This window comes from Manis pentadactyla, chromosome 9 (genome assembly GCF_030020395.1).
Source record: "Manis pentadactyla isolate mManPen7 chromosome 9, mManPen7.hap1, whole genome shotgun sequence".
NCBI lineage: Eukaryota > Metazoa > Chordata > Mammalia > Pholidota > Manidae > Manis > Manis pentadactyla.
Genome location: NC_080027.1, coordinates 7,293,019 through 7,311,529, shown reverse-complemented (window position 1 = coordinate 7,311,529; position 18,511 = coordinate 7,293,019). Strand labels below are relative to the sequence as shown.

Genomic DNA, 18,511 nt, shown 5'->3' with positions numbered 1-18,511 from the left:
TTCCAAAGATCTCTGTTCCTAAAAAGGCTGCTCCCTGGGACCCGGGACAGGTTCGCATCTCAGGCGGGATGTGAGAGTGACCACCTCAAAGGGCGTCCTGATTCCTGATATGGAACAAGACACAACCACCACATTTGTAACGATCATTTCCCATTTAAAAAAAAAGGCATTAATTATGACAGAAAGGAAGCTGCCAATTGTGAAGAGATTGAGTCACTATCAACATGCATGGGGGGCGGGGGACGGGAGGTGGGGGCAGTTCCAGAGGGAATGATGGGACTCGGGGGTCATTCCCCAGGAAATGGCTGCCTCGGAAAATATGTCCTTTGCCTGTGACCTTAGGGTTGCAACACGATTCCCATTTATCCAAGAGACACGCCCCGAAGACCCAAAATAGCCGACTTCTTCTCCGCCCCCTGCTCCCTGCTGCGCTGCACACCAGGGGCCGGCTGTGTGGCCTCCAAGCTTTGACTTCCTGCTCCAGAAATGGGGCTGATGAAAGGATGGCAATGCATTCAGGGCCTCTGCCTGAGCTGGGAGGCCAGCGTGCAGGCTGTGGACAAGCCCCATCCCAGCCGCGGGCTCCGTGCCACACGCCGGTACCAGGCATGTAGGCTGGGTTCTTCCCTCAACCCTTTCATTTTCCAAACCTCTGAGGAAGATTCAAGGATAGCATAAGGACCACCTCCTGTCCCCCCCTCACCTAGGTCACCGACATTCTGCCACACACATGTTCTCGCTCTCTCACACACACATGTACTTTTCTGAACCGTCTGCAAGTTAGCTGAGGGCATGACACTTTTATTTCTAAACACTTCGGCATGTGTCTCCTCAGCTCAGGGACACTCTCTGCACAACCACGGTGCAAGGAGGAGCCCAGCAGACTTCACCACCTCAGACTGGTGACCAGTGAAAGTCCGCATTCAGATTTCCCCAGGGTCCGCAGGGTCCTCTAGAGTGGCTGACTTTCTCTTACATACTTTTTTTTAATTGAGGCAAAATGCAGATATCATAAAAATCAACCATTTTAAAGTGTAAAATTCAGTGTGGCATTTAGTGCATTCCCAACCACTACTTTGATCACATTTCAGAGCATTTTCAGCCCCCTAAAAGGGAACACTTTGCCTTCCCCAGTCCCCCTGCCCCCAGTCCAGGTGATGGCCAGTCTGTGTAGTCAGGTGTTTTTAATAACGAACCTTGAGATTTTGTTTTTAAAATCTGTTTTTAAGAATACTTCATTACAAATCAGACATCACCCTGCACTCTGTGCGTGTGTCGGGAGGGAGAGGATGTCCTAATAGCACGGGCTTCGGCCCCCTCTCTGCTGCCCACAGGCTGGACGTCTGTGGGCTTATCCTTTCTGCTCTCTGGTTCTTTGTTCATCTGGGGATAAGGGGCTTCAAGAAGTTGCCCTGAAGGTCCCATCCAGCCCTAAAATTCTGAGTCTACCCCTTTCAAACAGCTTGGAGTAAGAAGCCAATGACGGTAAAAGCTTAGCCCCAGGGATATCTGTCCTGCCTGATGGTGCCCACCCAGGCCCGAGGGGGTCGGGGGACCAGGGCAGCAGAGTGAGGTGGGACAAGTGTTGTCCCTGAGCCCCCAGCAGCCCGGGGCCTTGCTGGGCTCCTGTCTCGGAGCCTACTCACGGCTCCCTCACCCATCGGTGGTCCTTCCTGCCAGTCTGGCTTTGGGCCTGGATCTCTCACCTGTCAAATGGGTCAACAGCTGGCTGTCCGTGTGGCATGAGTTCTGAGCCATGATGGCCTTGTTAACTGCAGACCATTCCCCAGGGGTGAGGTCTTAGGGTGGCAGTCGCTGTCTTGCCTCCAGCACTAGAGGGTCTCTCCCACCAACCTTTCTCCAAGAGGAATTCCAGCATTCCAGGGTCACAGGGAAAATGAGAGTGTGCATGACACCGACCAGAAGTGCTCCCTGAAATGTGATGCCAGTGTGGCAGTGCCCGGGAGGAGTATTCTGCACAGACTTCTGGAGAAAGTTCTGGTTCATGCTGCCCACCCTGGCCCAACCACCCTGCCACAGGAATGTCAGCTGCGACCTGCTGGTGCCGCGGGCACCCCAAGCACACCCCTCTGGCCTGGGAGCCCTGCCGCCGGGGCACCACAGCACAGGAAGTGGGTCCCATCCACAAGGCCTGGCACCTCGGAAGTGCTCAGAAAGGGCTGGCAGAGCCATGGACGATCCAGACAGTGGTAGAAGCCAGGGAAGGGTGGTAGGACGGACAGACAGAGTGAGCAAGGGAAGCCTAGATGGACAAATGGATCCATGAGCTCACAGGCACGTAACACCTCCTGTTACAGAGCGTGCGGTATTTGGGGGCCACCATGTGGTGCGAGGTGCCAAAGGCATGGCTGCACCCTTATCGATGCTGCGGAGACGTGTCTGGGGTGGGCAGCAACAGGCGGCAGAGCGGTGCGGCGCCTGGGAAGAGCAGGCCCGTGTGGTGGGGCGAGGCGCACTTGAGGAGTACTCTCTGCAGGCTTGCTGGAGGCAATGCGGGGGCTCCGGCGGCGGCCCTGAGAGCCTTCCCCGGGCCGGCGTGGGGCTGAGAACACAGCATCAAGGTCCCGGCCTAGGCCAGCCTCTGAATTTGGGCGGTCCTCCTCATTTTCTGGAAGAGTCTATTTTGATATTTCCTTCTCTCTTTTAAAAAAAAATATCGTGTAGTGCTTCAGAGTGTTGTGACTTGAATTCATACAGAATTGGGTTCAAATCCAAACTCTGCTGTTTATTAGCTTTGTGACTCTGGGCAAGGTGTAGTTTTGAGCTCACTTTCCCTATCTTTAAAACGGGTACTTTTGAAACGTAAGTGTGATAAATAAAGTGCCTAGCACACCTCTCAGCACAGAGTAAGAGCTGAGTGTCAGGGTCCCCCTCCCCTCCCCATGGTGACCAGCAGGGTCTGGCATTGAGGAGGCAAAGCCATTTCCTACCACCACTGAGGGCAGAAAAGGAAATGCACTGTGACAGTGTGCTATTGTTTTGTAGGGAAAAAAACACCTCTTTGTGGACCAGGTTTGAAGAATAACCAGCTGGAGGCTCGGGACTCTGACCATTAGGGCAAGTTTGTGAAGGGGATGCGGTCGGCATTGCCAGCCCAGGGGTTCCAGAACTTTCCAATTTCAGTATTTGAGTTGTGGGCCTCTCAGCGACATCGCTACTTGCATTAACATTTTCTCATCTGCTGCCTTGTGTTCTCTGACAGTGTTGGCATTCGCAGCGCTGGGTGTTCACGTATGATACGGCTACATCGACAGGTCAGAATCCTTCCTTGGGGACACACTTCTGGTTTGGTGATGGAGGGCAACGGGAAAATAGAATTAACATACCGAAATCAGCTCACAGCCCCCTCGGCCCAAATTCATCTATCTCGTGAAAAATTGCCAGCTCCTGTCACAGAGGCGCCGCCTGACAGGGAGCTGGGCCAGCACGGTGAGGGGTCGAGGGTCCTGAACTGGCAGGAAGGGAGGCTTGCAATCATAGCTCCTGTGCTATGTGGGTGACCGTTTGGTGACTGTGACTTAGAGTCTCCGACTTGCCCCAGGAGGTCTGGAGATAGCTGCATCTCCCTTGGCATGCACAGGGCAGGGTAGTTCCCCAAAAGCCAGGAGGAAGCTGCCACATCCCCTCGGATCTGGTGTTGGGACGTGCACAGGACCTACCTAGGAAGAGACTGTGTGGCTAGGTCACTCCCCTTCTGAGAGCGGACAGGTGTGAGATGAGCACCCATGGATGTCCTTCCCTGTGTTACGTGGAGGGGAAACGGGAGATGATCTCAACATCCATCAACAGGGGACATTTCACATCCGCGCTACCCCACTCCGACCTGCCAGTGAATGGGTGCTGGAGGACACTGAATGCCACGGAAAATGTCTATAGTAATCAGAGGTGGGGAGGCGCACATACAATTCAAATGCTGTTTTATTTGAAAGATACCTAGAAACTTTTTTAAAGTCTGAGGAAGAAATTCACCAACACAGAAATAGCAGCTCATAATGCAGTCATGATATCCCAGGTTTAAAAATTTCCGTATTGTCCAAAATTTCAATCATGAACAAGTTCTACTTTGTAATGAAAATGTTCAAATCCACTTGATTTAGCTGTAACTTAAAGTAAGACGCATCCTGAAGCTAAGGGTTCCATTCTGCCATTTCTGACAAGTGCCATTGCCTGTGGTCGACCACCCGCGGCAAGGGAGAAAAGGACGCTCACCTCACCCCAGAGCTTTCCCGAGGCCCTTTCCAGGTGATGCCCACCCCCATCTCCTGCCTAGGGAACCACCCATCAGTTTGAAGAGATTTGCCTTTTTCTAGAGTGGCCATTATATTTTAAACTAAATAGTAACTGTGGTCAAGACATCCAGAGAGTAGCCTTTAAGTAAATAAAAACAGGTACCCCGTCTATTGCAGACCCACATACGCCAGGCGGTATCTCTACGTACATCTGATCTCTCCGTCAAGAGATACCCCATCTGCTTCTCACGTTAACCTTGGGGAGGCTAAAAGCATTCCTTTTGCTCATTTATAACTCAGGAACCTGAGACTCAGAGAGGCTCCCCTTTTCTGCTCTGACCAGGCCCTCTGCCAATGTCTGGCATGCCCTCTTATTAGAATAATGATCCCAATGGGAGAACATGGGTTTGGGGGAAGCAGAGCACTATGGGGAAATGATGCACGTTCTAGCAGATTCTAGCTGAGACTCAGGTGCCCGAGTTCCAGTCTCAGCTGGTCCAGGAACCGGCTGTGTGGCTTGCCCCTCATCCAAGTCTTCGCAATCCTTTCTGCCCAAAGCTTGAAATGGCAGTTCTTTTTTTCTGATGAAGGTTTTCCCTGACACCAGGAAGCTTAAGCTGTACTTAGGAAGGCACATTAAACATTAGCATGTAAATTTCTGGAAAAAAAGATATTTTTTTCCATAATGCAAAGAGTGGAAGTGAGGCTGAGCAAGATTTCCATGGGTTTGGAAACAATGAAAATCTCACTTGCCACCGTCCGAACGAGCAACCTGGACGAACTCTGGACAGAGGAGGTTTAGGGCAATTAAAAATGACCCCAGCTAACATCAAATCTGGAGTGAAGCCACCAAACCAAGCCCTTCTGGCCATCTGGGCCTGAGACACCTGGGGCCCTGCTGGACTGAGGAGGGCAGTGGGGTGATTTAGATCCTGCTTGCACTGCCCACCTCACTGGGTGAATGAAATCTCGCGGGGGACCAGCCACTCCGACATCACAGGCAGCCTGGAAAACCACACCAGCCCACCCAGCACATGGGCGCTGCACCGAAAGGCTTGGGAGGATGTCCGCGCCTGCTCGGAGGGCGACAGGTCTCACCCGGAGGGCCAGACACTTGGCTGCATCGCCCCCTGCTGGCCAGTGCCACTTTCCTAGGCCCCTCAGCTTCCCCCATCGACTGCGCTCAGGTGAGGGGGGGCACTTGGGCGCCAACCCTTGCCGACTGGCCGTCCAACTCTGGGAGCCCGTTTTCTCATATGTAGCTCAGATTAATCACCTAAACACAGAGCACTGCTGTGACTGAAATGCCTGGGGCACAGCCAACCTCATGGATGGATGTCATTCTTCATGAACTACATCCCGGGCACGTGATGCCCGCTCTTCCATATGACCCCAGGACATCACTGAGATCAGGCACGAGGCCACAGGCTCGGCAGGCTCATGACCTGGCCGGGGAGAAGCTGCGTATGGCCAGGCTGCCGGGGTCTGACCTCGGAGCCCGATTCCCGGCTAGGAGGCCACATAGCCTCCCCGAGACACAGCATGGCCTGGATTCACGAGCCTGATGGCCTGGGTTCCAACTCCAGATCCCCCCTTACAGGTGTGTGCCACTTTTCTGGGGCCCCCATTTCCTATCTATTCAATGGGGCAGACAGAATACCATGTGAGTCCTTGTGAGGAATTAAGTAAAAATCACCCGTAACCTGCTTAGAGCATGGAGCGGGCACAGAGGCGGTTCACCCTGCTTCACCCTGATGGCACTGTGGCCCTAGGAGGGGCAGCAGGGGCCGGGGTGGAGCCAGGAGCTGCCATCCCCCTTCCCCCACCCCATTTGGGGCACGTCCCACAGTGAAGCCTCTAACACCCTCCGAAGTGCCCCCATTTATCGAGGATCTTTAAAATAAAAGCTGTAGTAGAAGGTAATTAAGTTTAATAGGAGCCGCCGTCGATTTAAAGCCACAGGGGGGAAGTAATTAGATTTAACAGAAGCCAAGGCTTTCTAAACCAAGACACGCCAACGTGGGGGTCCCTGGTCTATAAAGCCTCGAGATGATGTCTTTTTGTAAAGACTTTTCCTGGTGACATTTTCTGTACGCTCCGTCATTAACGCCAGTCACAGGCGGGGGGATGAGCGTGGCCTCTGCTCATTGAAATTCATCAGGCCTGGCGGGGTGTTCTTCCCGCGGGTGCCTCCCAGCCGAGGCAGTGTGGCTCTTCCCCCAAACCAGCCTACTGGGCCCCAAAATCGGAGTTTGGGGGCTGAGGAATAATGGGAAATGATGCTGAGCCGAAGCCCCTAGGAGGCCCCCCTCTTCGCTCCAGGGCATCCCCGGGTGCTTCCCTTCTGGGGAAGGTCCTTAGAGAAGGTCTCTGGTTTGCAGAGGTCACTGAGCGGCCCCAGTTTCCCCGCCTGGAACGGTCCCGGGCCCAGCAAGCTCTGCCCCTCCGCCCGGCAGCCGGGGAGCCCCGGCTCGGGGACCCAAGGACCGGGTCGACGACAAGAGGCGCCTCATGAACAGAGGGTGCCGCCCGCCGGACCTGAGCCGGGCAGTCGGGGTTTCCCCCTGCAGCTTGCAGCCCCACCTGGGTTGGGGCCCTCCGGCGGCCGGTCGCAGGCAGCGCTCGCCGCAGCTCAGACGCGAGGCGCCTCGGGCAGCCGCCGGCCTCCAGCGCCACCTAGCGCTCGCCGCGCGCACCGCCCCATTGTTTCTCCGAGCGCGGCGACCGCCTTCGGCCCTTGTCGGGGGGCAGTTTACTGGGGTGAAGAGGGGCGGGGGCTGGGCTCGCGAGAACAGAAAGCCGGGAGAACGTGAGCGGGTCCGAGCCGCAGGGGGAACCTCTAATGGACGGCTTTGCGCCTGGAGATGGGAGGGTTGGGACCGTCGCGAGACGGGGTGGATGTGGGCTTTTAGGGAGAAGACCCCAAAGCCGAAGCGAGGCTTCTCCGGTCAGGGAGTGGGGGTGCAAAGCTCAGTGCGCCCCCATCTCTCTAGTCCTCGGGCTCCTGCCTTCGCGCCTGCTGGTGCCCAGCGAAGAGCGCATTTCGCAAGGGAGTCGGTGGCCTTGGGGGCAGGGGCCGGGGTCTCCTCTATAAAATCAAACACGTCCGGCAATGAGCGCCCTGGCCGCCTGCCCCGCCACCGCGCCGCGGGGAGGAGCTCCCCTGAACCCTCTCGCGAAGCGGGGCCGCCTCCTCCCCCAGATGCCGGCCGCCAGGGCGGGGTCACCCGGCGGGGCCCGGGGAGGGGCGGGGGCGGGAGGCGGGGTGTGAGCGGGTGCGTGCGGGGGGCGGAGGGCTGATGCAATCCCGATAAGAAACGCTCGGGAGTCGCGGGCACCCACCCGCTGGGCCGCCAAGACGTGCTATATAAGGTCGCCGGCCGCGAACCGCCGCGCCGTCGGAGCAGGAGCGCCGAGCGCCCGGGCTCCGAGAGCGCCCGGCTGGTTACTAGGCCGCGGGCACCCGGCTTCGGCGCGCAAAGCCCCACCGCGCGTCCCGCTGTCGCCCAGCCTCCCACGCCGCGCCCCGAGCCCCAGGAAGGTGCCATGAGGAGCGCGCCGAGCCGGTGCGCTGGGGCCCGTGTCCTGGTCCTGGCCGGCCTCTGGCTGGCTGCAGCCGGGCGCCCCCTAGCTTTCTCGGACGCGGGGCCGCACGTGCACTACGGCTGGGGAGAGCCCATCCGCCTGCGGCACCTGTACACCGGCGGACCCCACGGCCTCTGCAGCTGCTTCCTGCGCATTCGCGCCGACGGCGCCGTGGACTGCGCGCGGGGCCAGAGCGCGCACAGTGAGTGCCTGCCGCACCCCCCACTCGCCCCAGTGCCTCTTCGCCTTACCTCCTTCGGCTCCCACGCGCTCCCCACTCTCGGGAGCCCTAGGTTTTTGCACCTCCGCGTTCTCCCTCCCCGGGCCCCCCTGACAGCGCGAGAAGCTGGGTGAGGGGGGCACGAGTGCATGTACCTACCGCACCCATGCGTTACATATCCTCCCCGTTTCTCCCTTCGGCTCCAGCCGACCTTTTTCCCCGAGAATCCCAGGTCTTGGTACCTGGGCGTTCCACAACCTCCCCGGGCCCCCAGACAGCGTGGGGAGCTGGAAGGCGGGGTGGTGGAGATGGGGAAAGGGCCGCCGCACCGACCGCACCCACGTGTTGTGGGCTCTGCGGGTCCTATCTGCAGCTTTTTGCTTCCCTCGCGCCAAGGTTTAGTGGAGATCAGGGCAGTCGCTCTGCGGACCGTGGCCATCAAGGGTGTGCGCAGCGTCCGGTATCTCTGCATGGGCGCCGACGGCAGGATGCAAGGGCTGGTAGGTGCCTGCACCCGACAGGGCGCGCTGGGGCGCGGGGCCTTCCGTCCTGGGGTGGGGGCCTGCAGGGGAGTGGGGCGCGCTGAATCTAATCCTGGGTTTCCTCGCTTCCCCGGCGCGGGCCTGCGCGGAGCTCCGAGGCAAGACGGCAAAGGCCGGATTAAGCTAATGCCCGACTTCTGTCTCCGGAGTCTATGGGCCCGGCCAGTAGCCGGTGAATGAGGTGGTGGTGGGGGGGGGCGCCCTGCATTTCCAATTGAGCCAACGCCGGCTCAGAGGAGGCCCAGGGCTCGGCTTTCTTTGATATTAAACAGGAAAACCCACCTCGGGCCTTCCCAGCCTCGGCCTGCGCGTGTGTGGTCCTCGCCTCCGTTTCCCTGCCTGCGGTATTCAGTAAAAGGAGAGAGAGAGAGAAAAAACGTTGTGTATCTACAACTGGGATCTTTTTTTAAAAAGCCAGTCTTCAAATAAGTCTCGGGAAAAGGATCACGTTTGGAATTGGAGATGTTTTTTTTTATTAATTTTTATCTACTAAAAAAAGCGTATAGGGATTGCAGGCGCGTTAGAGTCGTATTCCAGAGGCGTGCAGGTCCCCGCGTCAGACTCACCTGAGTGGCAAATGCTTTGGGGTGGCGGGGTGCTGGGGGCCGGCGGGAAGGCCCAGGTAACCACGGGTCGCAGGGCAGGAAGTGTGGGGATACTGGGTCTCTGGTGGCCAGGAACAAAGACTGAGAGTTCAAAGACTGAGAGCCCCTCCCGCGCCCCCGGGCTCCCCGAGCAGTGTGTGTGAGGTCCCGGCCCGAGGCAGGGCCTCAATGCAGCCCCGCTGGGCCAGGGGCTCCGACGGGCGAGGGGGGGCAGGGGCAGGCCCGGCCTCACCGGAAGCTCCCACCCCGCAGAAAATTGCAGATGCCGGGTCTGCCCCGCAGCGCGAATCTTTATAGTGACTCAGAATTGTTTGTGGCTCCGACACCCATTTATTACATTTATCCCGAGTGCCTGCTTCAGCTCTGCGGGCTGAAAGGACAAGACTGGAGGCAAGAAAGGAGGTGGTCGCTTGCTGGAAGCTGACACCCAGAGCCACTTCAAACCCACAGTTGCAACTTTTGCAATAGTGACACTTCTGGCGCTGGGGGCGCTAATGGGAGGGGCAGAGGGGCGTCAAGGGAGGGTGGGTCTAATCCCCATTCTAATCCAAACTGGGGTAGTGGGGTGGGGTGTCTCTTCACCAAAAATCCTGTTCCAAATCTTGATCTGGTGGGCATGGCTTGCTTTTTAAAACAAATTCCACATTGTCCTAGAAAATCAAAATCATTTCATTGCCTGTATGGAGGTGAAAATGAGATGCTAATTTCTTCCAAAGAGCCAGCACAGTAAAGTAGTGGCACCATTGGGTTTTACTCCCCTTGCTTATCAATTTGCATTTCTCCCTGCTGTCTGGCGGCTCTCCCCCAGCTCCGGAGCAAGGGGTGGGGGTGTTGCTTCGTTAGGCTCGGCCTTATCTGGGCCTTATCAGTACAGTGCTCACCCACCTGCAGTTCAGTGACCTTTGTAGGCTTGGGCCGAAAGGATCGGGTGCCTCCTGGGGTTGTTTACTGCCTGGCACTCCGGGCTCCCTGTCTGGGGCTGTCCTCTCTGTCACTGGGGTAATGGTACTCCCCAGTTTGGGAGCGGAGTTGCTCACTGGCACCTCAATTTCCAAAGTTCTGGAGCCAAGGATGGTTTTGGTCCTAATGCTTGCATTTCCGGCCACCCGCTGGGTGCAGGCTCTGTCCTGGGCCTGGGGGCAGGCGCTGCCTTTATCTTGATAGCCCTGGCAGGCTGCCTGGATAGTTCTCAGCAATTGAATGAAGCCCGGAGGGGGCTGATGGTTCTTACCAGGGCCCCAGACAAAAGCCTCGGAATGCTCACAGTTATTTGGGTCTCAGCTCTATAGAAGTTTGAATCTGGACCTCAGATGGGATTACGTGTTAATTATTGATTAAAAGACTGATCCTGAATGGATAACATAGTTTAGCAGTGTTCCCCAAAATGCCAGTAGAGTACAGGGGCTTCTTCATGTCAATAGTTTAAACATATATTTAACATAAAGGGTGAGAAGAGCACATACCCATATCACATCCATGATTTAGTGGATATTATAGCTCAGAATGGGACTTAATTAAAAAGTGATGTGGTTTAATGAAAGATAGAAAGGATCTATGTAAAATGTATGAGTGTATTGCATACATACATCAAGTGCACATATGAAATAATATGCCTAAAGCATGTGTTAAAGGTTGTAAAATAGACAAAGTACATGTTTAAATGTATAACATAAAGTATATATAGTGTGCATATATTTAATGTCATTTAACACATTTAATCTTATAGTTATGTAATGTGAAATTCATTGTGTATATTAATGTATACATGCTTTATATTTTATGTATACAATTATATGGCAGACACTTAGGTATGTATAAATATGTATATAAATGTACTTCATACCTCCATACTTCAGAACATCCTTTATAACCTTTATACATATACACACACGTAATAGCGTGGATGGGACGTAATAGCTTGGACGGAAATGGCAGTATGTGGCACGAAGGCCCTCCTCTACCCCTGGTGGTGTCACCCCCTTGGGGGGCACCGGCTGCTGCTCACATTGCCTCTCTTCTCCCCAGCCTCAGTACTCGGCCGAGGACTGTGCCTTTGAGGAGGAGATCCGCCCTGATGGCTACAATGTGTACCAGTCCAAGAAGCACCATCTCCCCGTCTCTCTGAGCAGCGCCAAGCAGAGGCAGCTGTACAAGGCCAGGGGCTTTCTGCCCCTGTCCCACTTCCTGCCCATGCTTCCCAGGAGCCCAGAGGAGCCTGCAGACGTGCAGGACCCCTCGGAGCCTGACATGTTCTCTTCGCCCTTGGAAACAGACAGCATGGACCCTTTTGGGATTGCCACCAACCTGGGACTGGTGAAGAGTCCCAGCTTTCAGAAATAACTGAGGCTCCGGTGTCCCCACGGCCCCTGGAGGCCAGGCCTCCTGGCCTGTGGTGCTGGCAGAGTGAGCTCTGACTGGGCTTCTCCAAGTACAATCCTGGGTTCGTGTTCTCTTTAGCTTTAGGAAGAAACGTTTAGTACATACACGAAGTTTTACATTGGCTGCGCCAGTTCCTAACAGATAGACTTGTGTGATGCTACGATTGCGAGCCCTCCATCCACCTGCTTGACGGCTACCTACCCCAGGTCCCGCTCCCGCACCTGTGCCACTGCCGGATACGTTGCAGTGTGGCCCTGTTCTGCTTGAGTACCCCCACCAGTGGGGAACGCACCACCTTTGGGAAAGTTCTTGTGCCAAGCCAAAATTCTCTGTGGTTTCCTCTCCCGCCCTCAGCAGGAGCAGCCAGAAGAAAAGCAGGCATTTAAAACTCACGTACAGGTGATCGGCTTTGCGAAACCTCACATAGATTCAACTCGACTGCATGTGAGCTTTAATCCACAGTCACAACTCCAGGGGACCCCATCCGTACTCCCTCGCAGCCCAGCCCAGCAGGCCCCTGCAGCCTGGGGAGGGATTGAGAATGCCCTGCTGGGCCTGATTCTGCTCCTGCTGGCCGGATTACTTGACAGTATGCCCTGGGCAGGTCGGGCAGCTCACTGGCTCCCTCTAGCCCTTGCCGGGCTCAGAACGGCTTCCCTCAGGTGAGCAGCCGCACTGCCCCCATGGCCACCTGCTAGAGGGACCAGACGTGAACAGCTCCAATCCTAGCAGCCCTTCCGCACCGTGGGGACTTCGGTTTCCGATCTGCTCGGGTGGTGTGGATTTCACGAGGGCCCTTGGAGGTGGAACCCCAGAGGTCTGCCCCCCTCCTAGTTCTCCCACCTCATGTTGGGGGCCTGGCTTCCCCCCCTTAAGCGCTGTGGATATTGACCGCAAAAGAGCAGATGCCGTCTTCTGAGTCTGCTTCCATCTCCCCTGTCACAAAGTCCCCCTGTGCGTTGGGACCACCTCCGCAGGGAAGCACACATTTCCTTCAAAGCCAGAAAAGGGGAGATTTGAAAGCCCCCAGTTTGCCGGTAACTTGTGAAAACAGCCGGGGAGATGGGGTCTTTTCCCAGCACTTAGCTTCCAACGTGGTATTTATGAGTAATTTATTTTGTTTGATATGTATCTTTTTATTTTCTTAACTTTATTTATACCCCAAATTGTATTTATGTATGTACATGAGTTTTGTATTCTACATTAAAGCAAGTTGTGTTCCATTGTCCAACCCCCCTGTTTGAGGACGAGGGAGGGTTGGTGGGGGAGACCCTTGGTACTCAGCACTCCCCGCTTCCTACCAGCAGCTCCCGGACTGTGGTCCCCACCCTCCAAGCTGAGACTCAGGTGGGTTAAAATAATAGATTTAGTGATAGATTTAGGTCAACCGCTGGAGGTGGACGCTGGCTCGGCTGTGCTTCCTGCCCGGCATCCTCACCCCACCCCTGCCAGGAGTGTGAGTGGTCAGGGCAGCCACTGCTGGGAGTGCTTCCAGTTGCAGAAAACACCCTAACTGGCTGTGGCCTGACTCCCGGTGTGTCTCACGGACACTCAGTGTATTGACATTTGGGGCCACGTAATTGTTGGGGGCAGGTGTCCTGGGCATTCTAGGGTAATGGCAGCTGCCCTGGCCTCTACCCACGAGATGCTGGTCATGCCCCCCTCCTTGTGGCAATGAAAACGGCTCCAGTATGTCCTGGGGAGGTGAAATTGCCACCTGATTGAGAACCACCGGCCCAGACATGCACAGTTTCTTTTCATCCAGTAACGACCCCAGAGATGGCGAGTTTGTGCTGGGACGGTGTTCTCTGTTCTCATGGTGTCTCCAGACACATGGCCTCATCAGCGTGGCTGCTACACCTTCCACTGTGTGTGCTCAAGCCAGGGAGAAGGAATCATTGCCACACTGGCCTTTCCAGAGAAATAAAGCTGCAGAGCTTTCCAGCAGATTCTGGTTGCTTCCTATGAGCCCGAATTGGTCACCAGGCCACCCCAGCCAAAGACAGGCTGAGAAAGCGAGTGCTGGGTGAGGTACATTGGCACCCTGACCAAATGGGGGCTCTGTTAGCAAGGAAGAGGCGGGAAAGAAGGATGCCAATGGATGGCCAGGAGTGTGGACCTACATCTCAAGTGCAGTGGGCATGTGAAGTTAGCCAAAAGATTGTGCATTAAAAGGCATGATGCTAATTAGTGGCCGCCAGGGGTTGGGGAGGAGGGGGTAAGGGGTAGCAGGGGGGTCCTCCTCAGTGGGTTGGTTCTTGGCTGCCCTGGCAGTTAGGTAAAATCTACACATGTGAAACAATGACAACTACACGCACATACGACATCAATTCCCTGGTTTGATGTGGCACTAGTTACTTAAGATGTAACTAACCATCAGGGAAGCTGGGCAGAGGAGACACAGGACCTCTTCCCTGTTTTTTGCAACTCAGCTGTTCTCTAACCACATAAAAAAACCACGTTTGGTCTTCAAGCCGTCCAAGCCACAGATGTGGCATGGCGAGTGTAAAGATTGCATGGAGCTCACCAGATCCCCACTACTAGCTGTTCATTCTGGAGCAAATCATCAACTTATCTGAGCCTCGATGTCCTCACCTGTAAAATGGGTGAGGGTGGGGAGAGGCAAAGGACAGAACATGGTACAATGCCCGGCCCACGTGGACAAGTGCCCAGTTCATGCATTCAGCAGGAGTCACCCAACGCTGTGTCGGCCCTAAGATCATGGTTAACATCTACCAAGGCCTTTCTGGAGGTGCCTCCCACACCCACAGCAAGGGGTCCCCCACTCTAAAACATCCTCTGACGGATGACACTCCCAAGGCCCCCAGAGTTGGCCTCCCCACCATTTACCCATCAAGATGCCACGTCATTCTTCAATGCCCCCACACTGTGACAATGTTAATTTGAGACCTGCGTGGGCAGTGTGAATGACGCACTCTGACACAGCATCCTCTGCTCCTCATCTTATAGATGAGGGAGTGAGTGCAGGACCAGAGAGGGGAAGGTACTCATCCGAAGTTGCACAGCCCAGAAACTGTGTGATGGAAGGGCTGTGGGGTCAGGCTGATCAGGGAATGAATGGCCCTGTTAACCTGCTGTCTCCCCTTGAGTAAGTCACCTCACCTCTCTGAGCCTGCATCCTCACACAGAGGGTGAGATTGACGTCTGTACTGCAGGACTATTAGGAGAAGGGAGTGGAATTATGTGTGCACCATGCCTGGTGTAGAATGGTCTGCCGGCTGAATTGTGTCCCCCAAGTTCGTATGTTGAAGCCCTGACACCCAGCAGCTCAGAATGTAACTGTTATTTGGAGAGGGGGTCAGTTTACAGAGGCCAGTAGGGCGAATGAGGTAATTGGGGTGGGCCCTAGTCCAGCCTGACAGTGTCCTTACAGAAGAGGGAAAGACACCAGGGATGGGCACACGAAGAAAAGGCCACCGAGGAGTGCGGAGGAGACCCAGCTGCCAGCCCAAGAGAGGGGCCTCAGGAGAAAGCCCACCCCGGGCTTCCAGCGCCCAGAGTGGAGACGCACGAGCCCACCAGGCCGAGTGGCTGGGGTGCAGTCTCCACGGCGTTGGGTCTCATGGACAGCTATGGGGCCCTTTCTGGGGTAGCTCTGACACAGCAGCCCCGGTCCTTTCAGAGCCTCCACCTTCCCACCTGTAAAGTGGGGCATCCTTGGTGTCTAGGTCACACCCTTTCAAAGGGTGTTAATCACCCCACACCACCAGTGCATGAGCCGTTCCCTTTGCCAAGGCGAATTCTGTGGCCAGAGGTGAAGCCCATCTCCCCCGCCCCATCCGGATGTGTGTGTCTCCTCACAGACCCCGGCACGCCTCCGCCTGCTCCTCTCCCCACCACCTTCCGTCCTTCTCTGGTCTTCTCAGGGCTACTCCACCGTGACCACCCCCTGCAGGCTCTTCGGTCCTCGCCTGCACCGGTCCTGCTCCCTTACCTCAACCCAGCCTGCCCTGGGTGCGCCGGCTGCGCCTCACTCTGCACAGGACCCCGCCAGGGCAGGTGGGCAAGTGCTCAGCAGCCTGGCCTATCACAGGCTCGAGGTGCCATCCCGCCAGCTCTGCACACTCCTTGGACACGGCTTTGTGCACATCAGCAGGCATTTTCCAGGCTGCTGGGTTCGTTTCCTAGGGCCACCCTGACACATGATCAGAAACCCGGAGGCCTCACACAGGCATTCATTTTCTCCCAGGTCTGGAGGCCAGAAGTCCAAAATCCAGGTGGGCAGGGCCCTGCTCCCTCCAGACGCTCCAGGGGAGCGTCCTTCCTGCCACTTTCAGCTTCTGGGGGCTCCAGGCTCCCTGGGCTTGGGGCTGCGGCCCTGACCTCTACCTCTGAGGGCTCTAAGCCAGCAGGGGCGGTGGGCCAGGGCCCTCCGGGCAGGTGTCACCGGGAGGTCTAGGTCTGCAGCCCGGGGTGACCCCCTGGGGACCAGCTCTAACACTTGTCCGTTAGAGGCCACTCGCCCCCCAAGCCTCGGCGGCCACCCTCCACCCACCTTGTAATACTGAAAATATCCATGTCCAACTCGTGTTAAGAATTAACACACGATAACCCGAGGAAAGGGTCTGACTCACAGTGCGTTCTTATCACCATTATTATGGCCCGGGTGGGGAAATGGAGAAGGGAGAAGAATGTGCTGGCACCCTGAAAGGAGAGCGGGAAGGGGATGCCCGAGCCAGGCTGCGGAGTGGCCCGAAGCGCAATGGCGCCCCCGCGTGGCGGGTGCGCGAAAGGCCCCCGCGTGGGTCCGGCTCCTGAGCGGCGCCTCCACCGCGTTCCCAAGGCCGCGCGCTCTCCCGGCACCGGCCCCATGCTCTCAACGAAGCAAACGGAACCCTCTGGCGCTGGACCCCGGGAAGGTGCAAAGGAAACGGAAGCTCCATCCTTTCTGCGATCTGACATGAAGACTTGATTGGGAGTTTATTAATTTGTAACATTTATTAGTATATTTATTATGTGTCCCGTGTGCCAGGTACTCATCCTCTCATCGGCTCTGCCAGGTGGGTTCCAGTATTCCTCCCATGTTACAGATAAGCACACGAAAGCCCCAGGAGGCCATGCCCACCAGTACCCAGTTGCAGAGCCCACTTTCAGGTGCGGAAAGAGCTGGTGCGCCAGAACGGAAGGGAATGAACACTGTGAAGGCGTGCCCACCCTCAGGTCCAGGGGTCAGGGAGCCTTGCCTTTGGGTGTCAGCCTCCAGCTGGACAGGGGAGGAAATGTAAAGCAGGAATTTCTCCTCCACCCGGCGGGGAGCTCCCCCGGGCTGGGGAGCAATGGGGGATGCAGGCAGGGAAGAGCCTGGGAGGGATCGGAGGGCCAGAGGCGGCCATAGCCCAGGGAGGGCAGACACTGAAGCCCAGAGCAGAGGTGCCTCCAAAGGAAGGAAGGGGTGTCAACCACGTGGAGGGCCGTCTAGAGCCTCTGTAGTGGGTGTCCGTGAGTCCTACCCACCCACCCCCAGGGACTGTATGCGGGGAGAGAGCAGAGCTGGGCTCTGCCCTCACCCACTATGCCGTCGGGACAGGACTGCCTGCTCTGCGCACACCACAGTGGGAAGCCACGCCAGGCCTGGGTCAGCCTGCTTGTTCTGGACCTCTGCGTCCCCAGCAGCGCACACACGGAAGTACACCCGGCGCTGAGGGGCTGGGTCCAGTTTTGGTAAAAGCGCTCTGAGCTCTGGAATGAAACCCTTTCCTGGTCATCCTCGCTGTGAGATGACCTCCCAGGCTGTGGTCAAAGATGACGGCCAGTGTAGTCATGGTGGCCTTGGCCCTCCCTCCCAAGGCCCAGGTGAGGCCTCTTCAGCCCCTTGCCGCCTGTGTTCTTTCACTTATTCACTCAACAGCCACTTACTGAGCATCTTCTCTGTACTGATTCTGCAAAGTAAGCTCTGTGGTCTTGGCATCTGGTGATACGCAAAAGCTCCTATTTTCTTTTAAACCTTCATTTACTGTGAGGATCTCAGTTTGGAGAAACAACTGCTGGGCTTGTACCGGACTCTGTGTCCGTGGGAAACGGCCCTTGCTGGGTCAAACCCCCGAGCAGCCAGCCAGGGTGGGCTGGTCACCGCACTACCGCCTCGCCTGGCTGGCCGGAGAGCTGAAAGGTCCGGGGCGAAGAGTAAGTCTCCTCACGGGCGTCCAGCCGCGCCCAGTGGAAGCACTGTTGTCCGATCTTTGTGCTATTTTCCTCAGATCTTCTGCTTCTCTATAGCATGTGGCTGCCCTGAGATTAGCCGGGTGTAAGGAATGCTGGTGGGGACCTACTGCCCGGACTGTCCTTGCAAGAAAGGAAATAGGCATCCTTTCTCCTGCCTGCGGATCCCAGGGCAGAGCAGAAAGAAGACTCGGTTCGGAGCTGAGGAGCTGGGGTTCTTTGGCTTGCCCCAGGTGCCAGGCCTATGCCATTCAGCCAGGGGTCCTGCTGCAGGACGGAGGCTGACCCCTGCTCGCCAGGGCCTTTCTGTAAGGCGTAGACGCCCAGAGGAGCTCGGCTGTTGGTCACCAGTCACAGCACTGGACCCCACCCCACCCTAGGACTCCTGCCCTGTGGCTGCTGGGGATTCGCAGACTCAGAGGCTGAAGGTAGAAAGGAGCCCTTCCACGCAGGCTCCCAGGGCACCTCCTTTGAGGAAGGAGCAGAGGGCAATCAGCCAGGAAGGCTGCACGAGGCTGAACCCTTGGATTCTCCAGCCCCTGCCCCAAGGGGTCAACGGGATTTGAAGCCCGAAAAATAACTTCCTTTCTCAATTGTGTTTTCACTTATTTAGGACGACTATAAAACAAGAGGAAGGCTTATTTCCTGTGAATTGTTATTTAATAACTTCCTTTTTAAAATCGCTTCCTTTTTTTTTCCTTTTGTGATTATTAAGGCATCTTTGCTTCATGATTTAAAAAATAAAAATCA

The 18,511-nt window shown here is 56.2% G+C and overlaps 1 protein-coding gene across 1 annotated transcript; it reads left to right on the top strand.

The window, feature by feature from the left end:
- The first annotated feature begins 7,630 nt into the window (after positions 1–7,630).
- FGF19 (fibroblast growth factor 19) lies at positions 7,631–12,738 on the top strand. Its single transcript, XM_036875758.2, has 3 exons — positions 7,631–8,037; positions 8,452–8,555; positions 11,228–12,738. Exons 1-3 carry the CDS (start codon positions 7,797–7,799, stop codon positions 11,540–11,542), a joined length of 660 nt encoding a protein of 219 aa, XP_036731653.2. The 5' UTR covers positions 7,631–7,796; the 3' UTR covers positions 11,543–12,738.
- Positions 12,739–18,511: the final 5,773 nt, after the last annotated feature.